At 39.9% G+C, this 17,024-nt stretch overlaps 1 protein-coding gene across 1 annotated transcript; it reads left to right on the top strand.

Annotated features, from left to right (window-relative positions):
• Positions 1-574: 574 nt before the first annotated feature.
• On the top strand, positions 575-17,024 carry LOC148044405 (lebercilin-like protein). The gene is given in 9 exon segments (XM_087722111.1): positions 575-1,072; positions 2,765-3,270; positions 6,168-6,305; positions 6,860-6,953; positions 8,342-8,554; positions 12,049-12,146; positions 15,614-15,665; positions 16,579-16,718; positions 16,721-17,024. Coding segments are annotated over 9 exon segments (1,746 nt in total). The 5' UTR covers positions 575-654; the 3' UTR covers positions 16,808-17,024.

Genomic DNA, 17,024 nt, shown 5'->3' with positions numbered 1-17,024 from the left:
GAAAGGCTCTGGTGGCTGTGGAGGGTGAAAAACGGCCACAACAGGCCACCAGAAGTTCAGAAGTGATCCATTTCTGGATTCCATAGCGCCTCCAGGGTGCCAGAGGAAGCTGTTTTAGCCCACCCGAAGCTTCCGGAAAGCCTGGGGAGTCCAGGGGGGGGGTATCACATGTGCATGCACAGGTGGGCAAGGAGATTGAGTGGACACAGGGGCGTGCAATTTTGGCAGGCTGTAAGGAAAAGGTTTTCCATCACTGTACTAGAAGATCTCAAAGGTCCCTTCAACTCTGTTATTCTATTATTTGAATGTCAGTCCAGGTATTCTGACAAGTGTAATTTTATTATTTTAGTCTTTTTAGTTCCTTGAAAGAACTCAGGGCTCTGTAGTCATTGCATTCTACTAATGAGAATGCTAAGAAAAAAAGCATATTAATTAATAAATCCATTAGTTCTTCAAGAAAATAATATAAGGAAAGGGATCAAAATTGTGGTGATTTTTTTTGGCACAGAATCAGAACAAACAATTTTTAAACCTAGAAGATCAAGCCTTAAGGAAATGTTTACATCATGCATTGTTTCTTTGTCTGACTACAGTGCTTTTTCCTTTGGGAAATTTAAAGTAAAATTGACCATCTTCCCTGTCGTTGGTGAAATAATGGCTTCTGGATCAGCTTCTGGTGTTCTTCATCATTCTATCCAAGAGGATAAGAGCTGTGGACAATGTAGAAGAAGCAATTCTTCAGGTAGGCTTACCAAGAGAACCAACAACAGTCAAGACAGTAGCTGTAGCTTATGTTTCATCCAGTCTGGAAGTTCTCTGTTTAACTATTCCAGTGACTTTCATGATAACACTTCAAGAAGAGCTGTCAATGGCAGAAAGGACAGCATTTGTTCAGAGGAGAACAACTGTGGAACTTCTCAGAAGTACTGTTACAAAGATTTTCACTCAGACTCCTCTGAAACCTCCACAAGCGAAGAGTGTGGCAGCTTCACCATCCCTTTGCTCCACCAACTAGAAACTAAAAAGCGGATCTTACCAGAGAAGAAAAAGGGAAATGATGTCCATCCAAAAGGTAAGAAGGTCATTGGTCACCTTGAACACTGCTGCATTTATTGTAGTTGGCAGATTGCAACCGAACTAATGGCAGCCAAGCCTTTGCTGAAAATCAAGCAGCCGTGCCATAACTGCACTTTTGCTGAGCTACCCTGACACTTCTGTACTGTAGAAAATAAACACTATATTTTTGGAAGTCATATGAATATTGTTAAACACATTTAAACTGTATGTAGTTCATTAATATATTAATGTGCTGCTTTCAACACCCTCAGTCAGTAATTTCTCCCTCAATGTAAGGAGAGGGGATTGTGTTGATGGGTATAGTTCACCAGTTATCATGATCATACAGATGTCAGTGTAGCAGGATTTCAATAAATAAGCTAAGAGACAGGAATTATGGTCCTGTATGTAAAAAATGATTTGGCAAATTTGAGCGGTCATTCTTTCATTCTTTTTTACTTTCACTATTTTATTATTATTTGGATATGGTGTGTATGTTTGTGTGTTTGTATGTGTATATCTATCGATCTGACTGTCAGTTTTGTATAGTGATTAGGGTACTGGCTTAGCAATCGTGCTTTAGGCAAGACTGGCTGAGGAATTCTAGTAGTTGAAGTCAATGCATTTTAAAGTTATCTAAATATTGTCTTAGCATATTATGTGAGCATAGAAACTATGTCTTATGAAAGCTAATATTATGAGAGCTTAAGCAGAGGTGGGATTCAGCTAGTTCCTTCCGGTTCAGCCAAACCTGTTGTTAACTTTGGACCCAGTTTGGCGAACCAGCTGATCCACCAGTGGCCCCGTCCCTCGCCCCTCATTCCTCCCCTCCATGGCACTCTTTGCCTTGGTTGTCCTCTCCTGAGGCCATTTTAGCATCTCAAGTGTCCTCTAATCGGCTCGATCCCGAATCTTCTTGCTGCCCTGAAAATACATAATGATCGCCATATCTCTTCTCAGGAAGAGCTCCGCTCCCCACCACCCACAAACACATACATATAAACACATCTTTAAACTTAGTGAAAAGTGAAAAGACATGCATAAGAATCAAGAGGCTTTCTCTCTCCCTTCTCCCACCTTCAGTGCTATTAAGCTGGTTGCTATGAAAAAGAAACTGGTGTACATTCCGCCGCACTCCATAAGCCCTCATTACCAGTAATAAGCTCTCTGTGCAGAAGAGGATGAAGCTCCTCAGTATCCTGCTGTGTGCAAAAAATGCAGTTTCTGAGGAACTGAAATGTGCTGCTTCTGCCAATTCTGCGACTTGGCAGTGTGTTCTCTCCCCCCCCCCCTCTCTCTCACGCACACACACAGAGGATCTTCCTTTCTTCCCTTCCACCCCACCCACCGGAGACTCCTGGATTCCCTCCCCAACCCCATCTGGCCCATACAGGCACCAACCACACAATTGATGTAAAGTTGGCCCACTCAGTCACATGACTCCACCCATCCACCCACGTCCACCTAGCCCATCACTAGGAAGAACCGGTTGTTAAATTATTTCAATCCCACCACTGATTAGGTTATGATTTTTCAGAACAAGTCAATCAACAAATAGTTGTATCAGAGATTGACTAAAGATATTACATAAAAGGAAGTGAATCTATGCAGTGATAGATTTGAGCATTTAGCTGTGAGGCTTATGTAAAATTAGGTGATTCTTATTTTGCTCAATCTTATATGGCACCTTCATATTTGTTTAATGCAGGAGGTAAAATGTTGCCTAAAAGGAAACCTAAGCAGAAGACCCCATTTATTACTGACCATATCAATAATCAGGAGAAAAATAACATGGCTTGCCGTCTATTGTCAGCAAGGGATCATAAAATTAAAGAACTGAAAAATGAAGTGGCTGTTCTGCAGAATAAATTGGAGACTTTTACTTTGGAAAACAAAATGTTGAAGCGTCTTCAGTCTCAACATTTAAAAACCATCAGTAAGTATGAAAATGCAGAGATTAACCTGCCTGATCTTTTGGCCACGCAGTCGAATGAAGTGCAGAGTCTGAGAGCACATCTCAGGAAATCTCAGGAAGAAGAGCGCAGGGCTTCCAAGAAGCTGAGAGACGTTGAAGTACAACTCTTAAAAACAACGGACGCCTTGCAGGCATTGCAGAAACTTTGCGAAGACAAAAAACTTGAAGAGAGAGGAGAACTTCAGCATAAATTAACATCACTTACCCAAAAATTGGAAGCTAGTGATAAGAGAACCCAGGTAATGTGCAACATACATTGCTTAGAACTACATAGCAGCACTCTGTGAGCAGAATGGGTCATTTCAGCACAAACCCTTGGCCGCCCCTCCTTTGCCCCCAGCCACCTGCCTCAGCCCATTTACAGCCAGCTTTTCTCCTCCCAAGGCAATCCCCTGGCCATTGCAGATATGTCACCAGGACCAGAGGGAGGGTGAGTAGCAGGTGCCATGGCCACTGGGGGGGGGGGGAAGACAGGCAAGAGTGCGTTGGCAGCACCAGGACCAGAGCAAGGGGCACCTCAAGGGGGCTTCACAAAGACAGCTTCGCTCACAACTCAGTCAGCTCCAACAAGAGAGAGGAGGATTCTGGCATTGTATGTATGTGTGTGTGTGTGGTGGGGGGCAGTTGCACAAGTGGATGGCAAGGTCGGCATGGCTTCTGCCATTGCAGGGATGTGTGGGAGCATGACAGGCGAACGGAGGTGGCATGTGGCTTGTGGGAGCCCCACCATTGCCATACTGGCATGACACCGAACAGAGAGTTCAGCTGCCCCCCCCAAGTGCACTGGACTTGCTTTTCGTGTGCACAACCACCCCGCCCCCCCTGCAATTGTGGGCCAGAATGGCAATGGCAGTGATCTCCCAACCCATGGGCCTCCTGTTCTCTGCCATGCTCCTTCCAGCCCCCGTGCAATGGCAGAAGCCATGTCAGTCTTGCCCCCACAACACTCAAAGCAGTGCCAACCCTGCCACTCATCTGTGCAACCTCCTAGCCCCTCCTCCACAATGCCAGAAGCTGCGCCAGCCTTGCTCTTCCTTTCTTCTTTTGTTGGAACTGACTGAGCTGCGAGCTGAGCTATCTTTGTGAAGTCCCCTGGTCCCCGAATGCACTCACACCTGACTACCACCCAGTGGCTCCAGCAGCTGCTACTCACCCTCCCTCTGGTCCTGGTGAGAGCACCCTGTACCATTATTTCTGCCTGACATGTGATTGCCTGGGGGCTATTTGTCCCATGCAGCCAAAGGCCCAGGTCAAATGATGTTTGGGCAAATGGGCAGGGACGTAGGGTGAGTGGGGAGGGCCATTGGCCTGTTGGTTGTGGAAAATGGCAGGGAGAGGGCCAGTGGAGGAAGAAAGCTGGCTATAAATAGGCTGAGGCAGAAGGCTGGGTTGAAGTATGCACGGCCAAGTGTTTGTGCCTAATTGTCCTAACTCTCTAGAGGGTCATACAATAAAATAAAATCATAAAATCTTTAAAATAAATGTTTTAAGCTGACTTGCTTCAGCATGCAATAGGGACCATTTTCTACAGGCCCCATCCTCAAGTCACCAAGTTTCCCCAAAGTTCTAGTTTACAAGGAAATCCATTCATATTCAGATCCTTAAATTGTTACCCAGAGATCACACTTCAGTTCTGTGGGAGTTTGTTATTTACTAGAACAGATAATAATTTTATACATCATTGGTAGAATAATGTTTCGCACCCTTTACCAATAAAACATAATTGTGATCGGCGGTTACCAGCCTAGGTTTACTTCACTGATGCAATCTAGCTTGTCTAGCTGGGAACTGTATGACTTTTTACCAATGACTTCTTCCTTCATCCCAGCTCTAGGAAAACAGATAGAGTAGGACCTTTTTGTATAATGCCAGCTTTTTACGAATCTTGTATTAGTCCTGAAACAAAAAGAGAAGCTGAACAACTATGCAATAAGGAAAGTTTTAGTGACATTTTTTCATATCAATCAATGCAGTTAAAATCTCTAAATATAAAAAAGACATTATTGGAAGAGGAATGTAGGAAAACCAGGAGAAGATGATGGTTAGAGAGGCGGAATTGTGTATTAAAATTGATATGGGCAAGCTAGCTAAGTAATGGATCTTATTTTTACCACACGATCAGAGAGAAAGGTGGAAAAACACTACCTGGAGGTTTCTAGTGGATGTTGTGCAAAACCTCTTGCTTTTCACACTTCCTTTCATTTTTGCATATTTGGCTCAGTTGTATAGAAAATTGAGATTTTTTTTTTAGTTTACTTTATTGTCATTGCACCTCATACAACCAAATTAAATCCCATCTTCAATGTATGTCTTAGATAAGAAAACTATAAAAATAAAAACACATCCTTCACATTCTATACAATTGAATTGAAATCCCTGATACTACATCAATATTACACAATACAGTGAAATTCAATATAGTTACTGCTCCAGGATAGAAGCTGTTTTTCAGCCTATTTGTCCTTGTTTTTATTATCCTGTACCGTCTGCCAGATGGTAATAATTAAAAAAAAAGAGGTGCCCAGGATGAGATGGATCTTTAAGAATGTTTTGAACTTTCTTAAGGCAGCAGGAGCTAAAAAGCTCTTCCAAGGAGGGGAGAGGCAACCAACGATCCTCTGGGCAATGATGTTAACTCTCTGGAGTGCTGTCTTATCTGCCACAGTGCAATTAGCAAACCATACACGTTTTGGAAAGAATGACTCTTGTTTTAACTAATCAGATGTAAAAGTCCATCTCTGATGACATGAGCCTAGCCAGCACATTTAAAACTGTATATTGACTTAACCTACCTTACTTGGCATCATACCAAAGGAAAAATGAAGACTATTATGGCTTTGTTATAATTGAAATGAACAAAATCTACCTATTTCTTTTCTCCTTAATCTGTATAACAAATTGTGAGTATCATATGATCTTATTTTTGGTTATAGACATTATTTTGCATATTTTTCTTCCACAACGTGGGTCAGTTGCCATTTCAAAAATTGTGAATATTATAACTGAGATTGAGGATTTTCATCTTTTTGGAAACACTTGATAAAATTTCAGTTGCCTTCCTCTAATTTCTAATTCAATATTGTATGATTGCAAATATGGAATAATCTTATTGATGGTTTATTTCTGATGTGTTTAGGATTTGGAAAAGCAGCTTTTGTTGAACACTGCTTCCTTTAGACATCAATTAGCGGTTGAGAAAAAAAAGACTGTTGAAGCTCAGTCAATCATTGCAAATTTGCAAGTAGAAATGGAGTCGCTGAAGCTAAAACTTAAGGTATTTAGAAGCTTAAATTACATTCCTCTTACCATGGAAGGCATCCAAGATGCTATTTATTAAATGCTCATTTGCAGTAAGCCTATTTTGTTCTGTGAGTCTTTCTTTCAGCCTGTAACTATCTAAACTGTAGATTGCAGAAATATATTAATTTGATGTTAGGCCATTTGCACTTTACCATTTCTAGAAACAGATACTTGAAAAGTGTGTCCCCCAACATCAAAACTTGTTAATCAAGGCCTCTAGAAAATCAAGGCCTTTAGTGATAGAAAATCAAGGCCTCTAGTGATAGAAAATTGAGGCCGGGAGGGGGGGGGGACGGACACTGGTCAAAACCTTCGCCGTTCCAGGGGGGCGGGAAAGGATATTTATCCTTCAGAATCTATAGAAAAGAAAGTATTTGAACAAACTATGCCTAAGCAAATATTTAAAATACATATAAATAAAATGAAATACTCGGGGGAGTTATGCAGTGAAATGTATGATCTCTAAAGAAATGACATTAATACAATAAACTATATTATCAACATAAATTTAATAATGCATTTCTTTAGGAAAGAGACCGAGAACTAGGCATCAGAAATATTTATGCACACCGGATTCGTAAAGGTCATCCAGAGAAAGCCGATTCATGTTCTTCTCCAAAAGGTAGCACCGACTTTGTTTCATGCTTTATTGTGAAATAATAGCAATAGCAATAGCAGTAGACTTATATACAGCTTCATAGGGCTTTCAGCCCTCTCTAAGCGGTTTACAGAGAGTCAGCATATTGCCCCCAACAATCTGGGTCCTCATTTTACCCACCTCGGAAGGATGGAAGGCTGAGTCAACCCTGAGCCGGTGAGATTTGAACCGCTGACCTGCTGATCTAGCAGTAGCCTGCAGTGCTGCATTTAACCACTGCACCACCTTGGCTCTTACTAGAAATATCATAAGAAATATGATATTTCTTTGCCTTCTCAAAAAATATTTCAAATCCTTGCTGTATTTTTTTTCTTTTAAAATGGCAATACTGCATTTTGTGATCTCATTATTTAATAGTCGTCAGTGCTGATTAAACAGGATTATTCTCATTATTCTCTCTAGATGTGAGAAATAAGGGGAGACAAGTTTTATGGGTACTAAGAAAGCCCACTAAATTCAAAAGTCCTTTGTTACAGGATGTTAGCATATCCGTGTGCTATTTAGATCATATTCAATCAAACCGAGGTAGAATCTGACATATTTTGATGACTTCTACAGCCTTTTAATTTGGAATATAAGGTTGGCTGTGGAATTGAAATAGCTTTATTCCCTCATGTTACAAATACCCCAAGACCACATTATTGCTGTTTCTTCCTCCAAATTTAAAGCCACACACATTTCCCCCCAACCCCCCTCCCTCATATACATTCAACATATATGTTGAATTAGCGAGGAGAGTGTGTTTCTCACCCCTTCATGCAACTCTGAATTTTTGAATGAAATACAGGAGTGGTTTATCATTGCCTTGTCCCATGCAGTATGAAATAATCCCCTTGCATTTCCCACTGAAGGGTTTATCTAACATCTTGCTATCATGCTGCTGCTATCCAATATAGAGAGTCCTCAAACTATGACTGTAATGGAGCTCAGAATTTTCAGTTATTATGGTAGTAAATCAAGGCATCCATGTTACCAACCTGATTTTAAAACTTTTTTTATGGTGTTCGTTAAATGAATGTCTTAAATGTAAAGTAAGTGATTATTAAATATAAAACATATTAAGGAAACATTGTGGTTGTTAAGCAAAACAATGAATTTTTATGTCCATTTTTGCCAGAAACTGGCTCAAAAGGCTAGTTACAAGCAACAAAATGCAGCAATTCGCCACAAAGAGAGTCATGTGACAGGGCAGGGGGAGGGAACGGCATCAGAACTCTGGAACTGGGTCATGAATGCTTTGGGAGGAGCATCAGAAGTCTGAATGGAAAGCAACTGTTGGTTAAGTGAGGAATATGTGAGACTGTATAGGAGAAATATGTGAGAAAATTTACATCAGGCTTATCCTTCAACAGGTTCCTTACTCAACCCAAAGATGACATGCAGTAGAAGACCAAGGAACAGGCAACAGGGTGAAATAGCCGACATTATGGGAGATTCTGTCACCAATTATGAGCCATCATTTGCCAGATTTCCAAAGGAAAGACAAAAGGACACCTCTTCAACACCCAGTGAAGAAAACAATCGCAAGATACCATCTGAAAAAAAAGGCTTCTTTTGGAAAAACTGTTTGGTCCAAACTGCATCTTAAATACCAAATGATGGCTGGCATTATGTGATTCCAGTCAACCTCATAGAACTAATAGATATCAGGTAGTATTGGATATATTAGATAGTATAGTAGATATTAGTATTAGAAATAGAATATATTAGATCGTAGATATTAGATAGTATTACAACTAAGCGATATTAGATAGTAGATATTGCATTAGAAATAAGTGATGTTAGATAGTAAATATTACTATTAGAAGTAGGATATATTTGATATTAATATTAGAAGTAGGATATATTAGTAGTTTCTATAATTTTGTAATAAGCATCACAAAAGGCTATGTTTTGTGAACTTTTTGAACATTTTTATAACCATAAATATTAAAGGAAGTTTGAAAGAGATGTTTTATGACTCATGCTTATCAATTTCTACCTCTAAAAAAAATTTCCTTGAGAATATTTCGTTGCAGCTTATATTCACTGGGGCTGTTTGACCACATGAGGGAGCTAGACTGTAATATTTTAACATTGCTGTAACAGCAACATAATTATATTTACTAGACTAATTGGAATTAATATTATAAACTTTTAATTTTTTAATGTTAATTCTATTTTGGAACAATGGTTACACATAAGAGAACTGATAGATCTGAAAGAAGATTTTCAGGAGTAGCTAAATCTTCAAGAGCTTTTTGGGATGAATATAAAGCAAAAATACATGAAGTAATTCAGGCAATGAAAACAAAGCTTGAATTGCATTCTAATTACTGAGCCCTGGCGGTGCAGTGGTTAAATGCAGGATCGCAGGCTAACTCTGCTGGTAGCCAGAAGTTCAATCCTGATAGGGCTCAAGGTTGACTCAGTCTTCCATCCTTCTTGGGTCAATAAAATGCGGACCCAGATTGTTGGGGGCAACATGGTGACCCTGTAAACTGCTTAGAGGGGTTTGTAAAGCATCATGAAGCAGTATTTTTTGGAATATAAGACACTCCAAAGTATAAGACGCACCTAGCTTTTGGGGACGAAAAAAAGAAAAACAAGAACAAAAATCTGCCTCTGCCTCCCAGCAATTTGCCTCCTTGCAGCAAACAGCAAACAGTCTCTTTCAGTTTCACTTTCAGCACAGTCTGATCTGCACAATATTTTTTTTTGCCTCTGCTGCCCAGAAATTGGCCTCTTTGCAGCAAACAGCCTATTTCAGTTTCAGCACAGCCTGATTAGCACAAGCAGCTGATTGTTGGTTGGATCGTCTTCCCGACCATTAGCTGTTTCAGGCTGCAGGGATTGCCATTGCCTAGTACCTCCTCTTTGCACACCATTTTCTGCCCGTTCCGGTGACAGTGATCAAGGTTGATTCAGCGTTCCCTTATATTTGTTTCCCTGTAAAATAAATAAATAGATAAACTGGGTGCTACAGAGACATCCAGACAGGCAGCAAAACTTGACTGATTTACATAGCTGATCACAGTCACTATGGCATTGATTTTGCTTTCCTTATGGCAGTGATGGTGAACCTTTTCAGCAATGAGTGCCCAAACTGAAAACTGCCTGAGCGCCAGAAACCTGAACACCAGCTGGCTGGTGAGCATGTGCACGCAGGCCACCTAGTCTTTGGGTTATTGGTGCGATTGTCTTCAGGTTTCTGGCGCTCAGGCAGGTGAAGACCAGCTGGCCAGCGGGCACACACATGCCAGAAACCAGAAGAGCATCTGGTGACGGTGCACATGCCCACAGAGGGGCTCTGAGTTCCACCTCTGACATGCATGCCGTAGGTTTGCCATCACAGGACTATGGTCCTATTTCTTTATGAAAATTTATATGGCTGCTCAGCTCACTCTAAGTGAAAGTTGCCTATTAAGACAAAGGGTTGTTAACTTACACTATGAAACAACTGTCCTCTTGAAAGAATACTAAGAGCAAAAGGCATCCAATAAATAAGGTACTGATCTTCTTGACCATCCCTGTCCATATTCACTCCTCAGGGAAACATGACATCATCTTCTCTTTTATCTATATTTTTGGTGGTCAAACCTATTGATGTTATCAATAAAACAATTTTGGACATAAGCAAACTATAAACAACAGTAATAAACAGTAATAAAAGACAGTGGGGGGAATTGTGATGTATCATTAAGCAAAGTTTGAAACCATTGTTGATTGTTTCAGAAGGTCTAATTTAATAGGGAAATGTAGCCAAACAGATCAGAGTGGAGCACCCAAAGCTAGAAAGGGAACTTGTATGGGCCTGATATTATACAGAAGTTACAATTATGTAATAATTCTTATTTATCGTGTTAACTGGAAACAGCCAATATTCATACATTTAAACCTTTCCCAAATTGAGCACATCATCTATTTCATTACATGGACATGCATAGCAATAAAATGGAAGAGAAACACAACAGGGAATATAGACAACTTTCTCACAGGCTGCTGCTGTTACTTGGTGGACCACCGGCTAGAAAAAAACACCATTGAAACTTCTTTAATCTAGTCTTGCCAACTGTTCTTCTCTGGAACCTTCTTGAGGTTGCTTCATGAAAACCAACAAGCAGTGAAATCATTTACGTGTAACTGTAACTAGTTTGTTTAGACATGTCACTGTGATGGATTCCACGGCCATCTTTCCATTAAGAAAGGAAAGCTTAAATTAACCTTAAAGGAATTTGGAGAGCTGGAGAAAGGAACGCCTTAATATATCCACTGCATTTTTTAAAAATTAAAAATGCTTTCTCTACTAATGTAATCAATTGAAACTGTTATTCTCTTCCAAACATGTAATTAGCATACTTTAACCACTCTTTATCAAGGCTACTGAAAATAAAACACTAACATGTTGGGCATTTTCCATCTGTATTAAATAAATATTTAGTATTTTTGCTATGTGTGGAATTGACTAATTTGTAATACAAGAATTGGCAAGCCAGAAAGAAAATTATTCTCTGATGCTCTGGACATTAACTTTGGTTGCAAAAAGGAACTAACAAGGATGCATCCTAGGAGAATTTGAAACTTGGGGTGGGGTGGGGGAGAGAGAATTGGGGGCACATATTTTGTCATGGGCTCCGAACTCGGAGGAGCATCACTTTCTAAAATAGCAAGCAAGCAAGCAAGTAGCTTTGAAAGACTCTTCTAGGGGGAAAGTTAAATCATAAACTCTTGAGGATGTTGCCACAATCACTTTAATCACCATTTTGAAAACAGCACTAGAAAGAGCACTGGAAACAGCATGACATCCGCATCCAATGCATGCAAAAAAAAAGGGAAAAAAAGAGGGTTAGAAGCCCTGCATCAGCTTGGCAAGCAGAGACATTTCCACTTCTTCTAAGATCAACTGGCCTTATTCACCAAATCAAACTGGATATTTGCATTACTAACCAAAAAAATGCAAAAAGTGATATGACAGCATAATTACATCACTTAAAATTTGTAAGTAAGATATAACTTGCCTATCACTAATGTCAGTCATGAATGTGTCATGTTTATTTATTTATTTTTTGGCTTTTCATAGCTATTAAAGTCAGCAAAGCAATACAAGTAAATACCAGTCTAAGAGCCACAACTCTTTGGAAGCATGAGTCTAAGGGAAGTCCAATGACCTTCCATGAGGTATGGAACAGCTGAACAATTTTTTTATTGTTTTTAACCTGATCAATTGTAAGTTTTGTTTCTGCTGATAATTGCCTTCTTGTAACATGCATCTTATTGTAAGATTTTTGGAGGGGGGGTGTTGCAGACTATTTATAACTATTATAAATTTATAACTTTATAAACATAACTAATTCTTTCATAAGAAATTTATATTTATAACTATGTTTTTAACATAAATTTCTGACTGATAAGGTTTTTTTTTCTTAAACCTGGAAGCTAAAGGATGTGTTGAAAGAAATGTCCTTCTGGGTTCGGCTCCAAGTGGGGAAAAAGACACTGGAGGCATGGAGGCTGCTTGGAAAGATGGTTTTAATGGTGGACAGGACCACATGGCTTGAGTTCTGAACAGAAAAAGTGATCACATGCTTCAATGTTGGTGGAGAAAAGAGAAGGCGGGACTGAGATGCTGTAAGTCCCTGGTTTTATGCCCTCTCTGGCCTTTGATCTTGAGCTTGTATTCTGATTGGTTGTCAGACTCCCATGGGGCCATGCAGGGGCAACTCTCTTAGCTGTGTTTTGAATCCAGGTTTGGTTGAGTTCTCAGATGCCATGTTGGGTAAAGGGCCAATATTATCATGCCTTAATTCCATCTCCCTGGAGCTGAAGGAGACAACTCTTTATTATGTAAAGGGACTAGCTTGGCCAGCTTAATGGCCCATTGACAAAGTGGGTGGGGGCATGTTTCTTCCTTTTCACATTCAGGGAAATGTAATATTCTGCCATTTCAATATTTCCTAGGATATTTCATTTTTCTGGGAAAGGGCTGGATGATAACTTTCCACAGATGCAATTTTAAATTTTCTTATTGTATTAGTAGGAAATCCTTGGATTAGTTAAGAAAATATTTTAATAAGAAAGAGTTAAGACATGGAACAATTTATCAATATTTTATACTGGTGCATGGTACAAATATGGTTTGCTGAGGAAATAATGGCTAGTTCACCATGGCTAATTCACCACTTGGCCTAGACATGTCAAGACAAGGCAAACCATAAAAAAGTCAAAGCAGTTCTCCAAACAAAGCTATTCCTGATCCACTTGCATAGTCCAATGTAGAAATTCAGGGAGGGTTCTTGCATGCCTGCCATCTTTTTGAGGGGGTGGGCAGCTGGCAGTTCTAACTCTATTCACTTCTGGAAAGCCCTTAAAATATGGTTTTGTTAGTGAGCTTACTGATCCTACAGAAATAGGAAACTGGAAATGGCTATATTATATGTAGAATTTTGAATGAAGTTTCCAGAGGCTTTGAGTATATTTATAATATTTTTGTTTTTATAATGGCTTATAATCATTGGCTTTGACTGAATTTTGTGTGTTGCCCAGTCATATGCATGAGACAGGCAGCCAGAGGTAGGATTCAGCCGGTTCGCTGAACCAGTTGTTAACTCTGTGTGTAGTTCAGCGAACTGGCTGAATCAACATGTGGCCGCCCCTCCCCTCCCCGGCACTCCTTGCCTGGCCTTCTCTGAGGCCATTTTGGAGGGGCTGAAGCTACTAAAATGGCAGCCAAACTAAGTGCCTGAAAGACCCCATCCTTCACTGGGAGTCCAGCGCCTCAGCAGGCAGTGAGTGAAACCTCAGCTAGGGTCCTTGGCTGACAACGGGCTTTTCAGAGGACCAATCTAGCACTCAAGAGCCAGTTCTGCCCTAAGAAGGCTGGAGGTGTCGTTGGGGCTCCTGTGAAGAGGGGCTTAGTCCTGGTTCCCATACCGCGTCATGATCCACAAACTGCTGCTGGCGCTCCGCAGTTTTCTGGACAGCCTCTTCGGGTGTGGCAGTCTGCAGGTGGGCAGGGCAAGGGGGCATCGCTCCCTCCCTCCCTCCACAGGCCCAGCCCCAGCCCAGCACTCTTCCCCCTCCCCTGCAGGTGTTCCCAGAGCTGCCGTCGTTTCTGCACCCTCCCTCCTGGCCCGCATCTGCCAGAAAACAAAAGTTTGTGAGATTAAAAAGAAAGTTCAATCAATCAATTCCAACTTTTTGTTTAAAAAAAAAAAAGGTCTTGCAAAGTTGGAATTGACTGAGTAAACTTTTTTTTTAGTCTCACAAACTTTAGTTTCCTTGCATACGATGGCGACAAACATGATTGAGAAATGCGATGGAGCTGGAAATCAGGTAGGCAAAGGCATCTGGGTGGTGGTGGGTGGGGCATGCTCCGCAGCGCGGTGCTGCAATGGCAAAATGGGCAACGGAGCGGCCCTCTCTTCTCCCTGCTTTTTCCGGTTTTTTGCCCGTTTCTACATTGCAGTGCCACGCCCAGGTTCCACTTTTATAGGGGGGGGGGGGTAATTTGCCTGGCCAAACTAACCCCACAATCTCCCTACATTGGGCTCAGCTTCGATCGGGTCAGTTAGTCTGTGGCTTTGTCAGCGGCAAACGAAACACGCGCTTTCTGCCGCCAAGTGCGCCCAGCTGTGCATTTCCTCTGCCTTCATTCCGATGGATCAGTGGTAAAAAAAAAAAAACAAAGCTGCCTGCTATAGCCAAGGCCACCCCCGCTAAACAAGCAGCAGACGTGCTGGCAGCGGCGGCGGACCATAGCGGGGAGAAGCGAAGAGTAACGAGGCGCAATGAAGGGTCCTGATCCTCCTCAACTTTGAGCAGGGCAGCCCTGGAGATGGGAGGGAAAAAGCAGCTACCAGAATAAGTAGGGGATGGGAAATTTGGAGAAGTTGAAATTGCTGTTCACTTCTTGCGTCATCCTTAGCTTCTGCAGCTTCATCCGCTATTATTTCTATTTTAGAATGAAAAGACTTAAAGGTGCAAAAATAATAGTTTTGTACTAAAACTATCTTTTTTATTGTTGCTAAATGTAATATTTCAAAAGCAAGAAAAAAAACTGAAGGCGCATAAAAGTGCATTTATTATGTTTTTCTTAGAACAATTAGCTGAACCCTGCCATCATTATTTTAGGTAGTAATTTATCAAATCCAAAACACAAAATGCAAAATTTGCAATAATCTTTATATTTTGGTCAACTGTAAATTCAAAAAACAGATGAATTTATGGTATGGAATCATTTCTCAAATGAAGCCACTCAGTGAAACAATCTTTATAATTGGCATTATATCTTTGGAAAATAAAGCTAACGTAAAAATGCTAAATTTATATAATGTACTCTATGTATGTTTGCAATTGATAGCACTTATTTCTTAATCAAGCTAATAATAAATATTTCATAACTAGAAATAGTTCTTGAAATCCACTGCATTTAGTAATAAATCCTTAATTTTGTTAATGTGCTCATTGGACAATAGGGAGTTAAAAAAATTGACTGTATATCCAAGGTGTTCCCATATCTACAAAACAAAACAAAAATCTGTTTTTTGTTAAGTAACTATTAAGTAACTATAAACAGGCAGGTGCAAAAGTTATCCTCAGGGGAAGATAAAGACTATTTCACAGGTTTTCGATCTATGACCTAAAAGGTACATGAGTCAGAAAATATGCTTGTGGAACTTCACTTTTCTAGTGAAGACAGTACATTAGAAGCTTTGTTATTGTTGAAGACATTGAGGAATGTGGTAAGGTGATACATCTGAAACAAGAACCAAACAGGTCGTGGATTCTCTGGTATTAACTAAAATGCTGAATACCTCAAGGGAATTCTAGGTTCAAGTCCACTTTCACTCGCAATACCATAGGCAACTTTGCTTTAGTGACTATCAGTCAAATAATATGGAGTTTCTATTGTAAACAAATATTGGAGGAAATATGGAAGTCTTGAAGAAAAAGTGAGATATAAATCTAACAAATAAAATAAAGTCCTTATTTATTTCTGTTTTCCTATCTTGGATTATAATTTAAAACTATGTTAATACAATATTGGGGGATTTTAGATAGATACTTTATTAGACAGAGAAAAACGAAATGGGAGGGAGGCTATTAATGGAGATTTAATGACACTTTATCACTTATACACGTAAAGGATAACATGCACTTATAGATATATGCTTTTTTCTGTGACCTTTTAGGAATTGAAAGCCAACATAGAGGTGGAAGAATGATTTAACATGGCTAAAACACTTGCCCCTGAAACGAGTTCATCTCCCTGAAAAATTACCAGTGGACAATATTTCAAACAGGACATTCATGGGTAAAAACGATAAATGACTATAAATATTGAACTGTAAAAATCAGAAGACATACCTTTTGCTTAAGGATTCAAAACATAGTGGTATAATGCTTTATTTTATAATTGTTGTCTGTTACTGTGAATAATGTCTGTTCTTCAGAAGAAATACAGAATGTGGCATGTTTCTTGAACCGTTTTTTTAACTGAAGGTGCAAATTTAAATAATTTGTAACACTAGATAGAATGATGTTCTTTTGTTACTATTGTTTTGTCTAAATAATGCATATTCCTAAATAGTTTAAATTACATTTTTTGCAGAATTACAAAGTGAAGAGATCTGCTCATGGGCAGAAGACAATATTCAGCCCGAAAATACAGAAAGACAGAACAATAGGAGAGAAAGGCAAGGGTTAGACATATTGAAAGGAGAATTTGAGAAATTAAAGACAGAGCCATCATTCTTCTTACACATCTTGATCAGCCAAAAGAAAACAATTTGGAACAAGCTGCAGTTGAAAAACAGGGAAGCGAAGAAGAGGCAAAATAAACTGTCACAAATTAACCACAAGGCATGGAACAATATCTAGCTTTAAAAAACAGTATGTATGTTCAGAGGCCATTCAAAATTTACATCAGGGATATCCTTCAGCAGGTCCCTTAGTCAACCCAAAGATACCATGCAGTAGAAGACCAAGGAATTGGCAAAAGGATGAAATAGGCGACTTTATAGAAGGTTCTGTCACCATTTATGAGTCCTCATTTTC

This window comes from Thamnophis sirtalis, unplaced genomic scaffold, assembly GCF_051295495.1.
Source record: "Thamnophis sirtalis isolate CommonGarterSnake01/CBP01778 unplaced genomic scaffold, rThaSir2_p1.2 scaffold_8, whole genome shotgun sequence".
Lineage (NCBI taxonomy): Eukaryota > Metazoa > Chordata > Lepidosauria > Squamata > Natricidae > Thamnophis > Thamnophis sirtalis.
The sequence above is the reverse complement of the archived record's forward strand: the minus strand, read 5'-3'. Positions and strand labels throughout refer to the sequence as shown.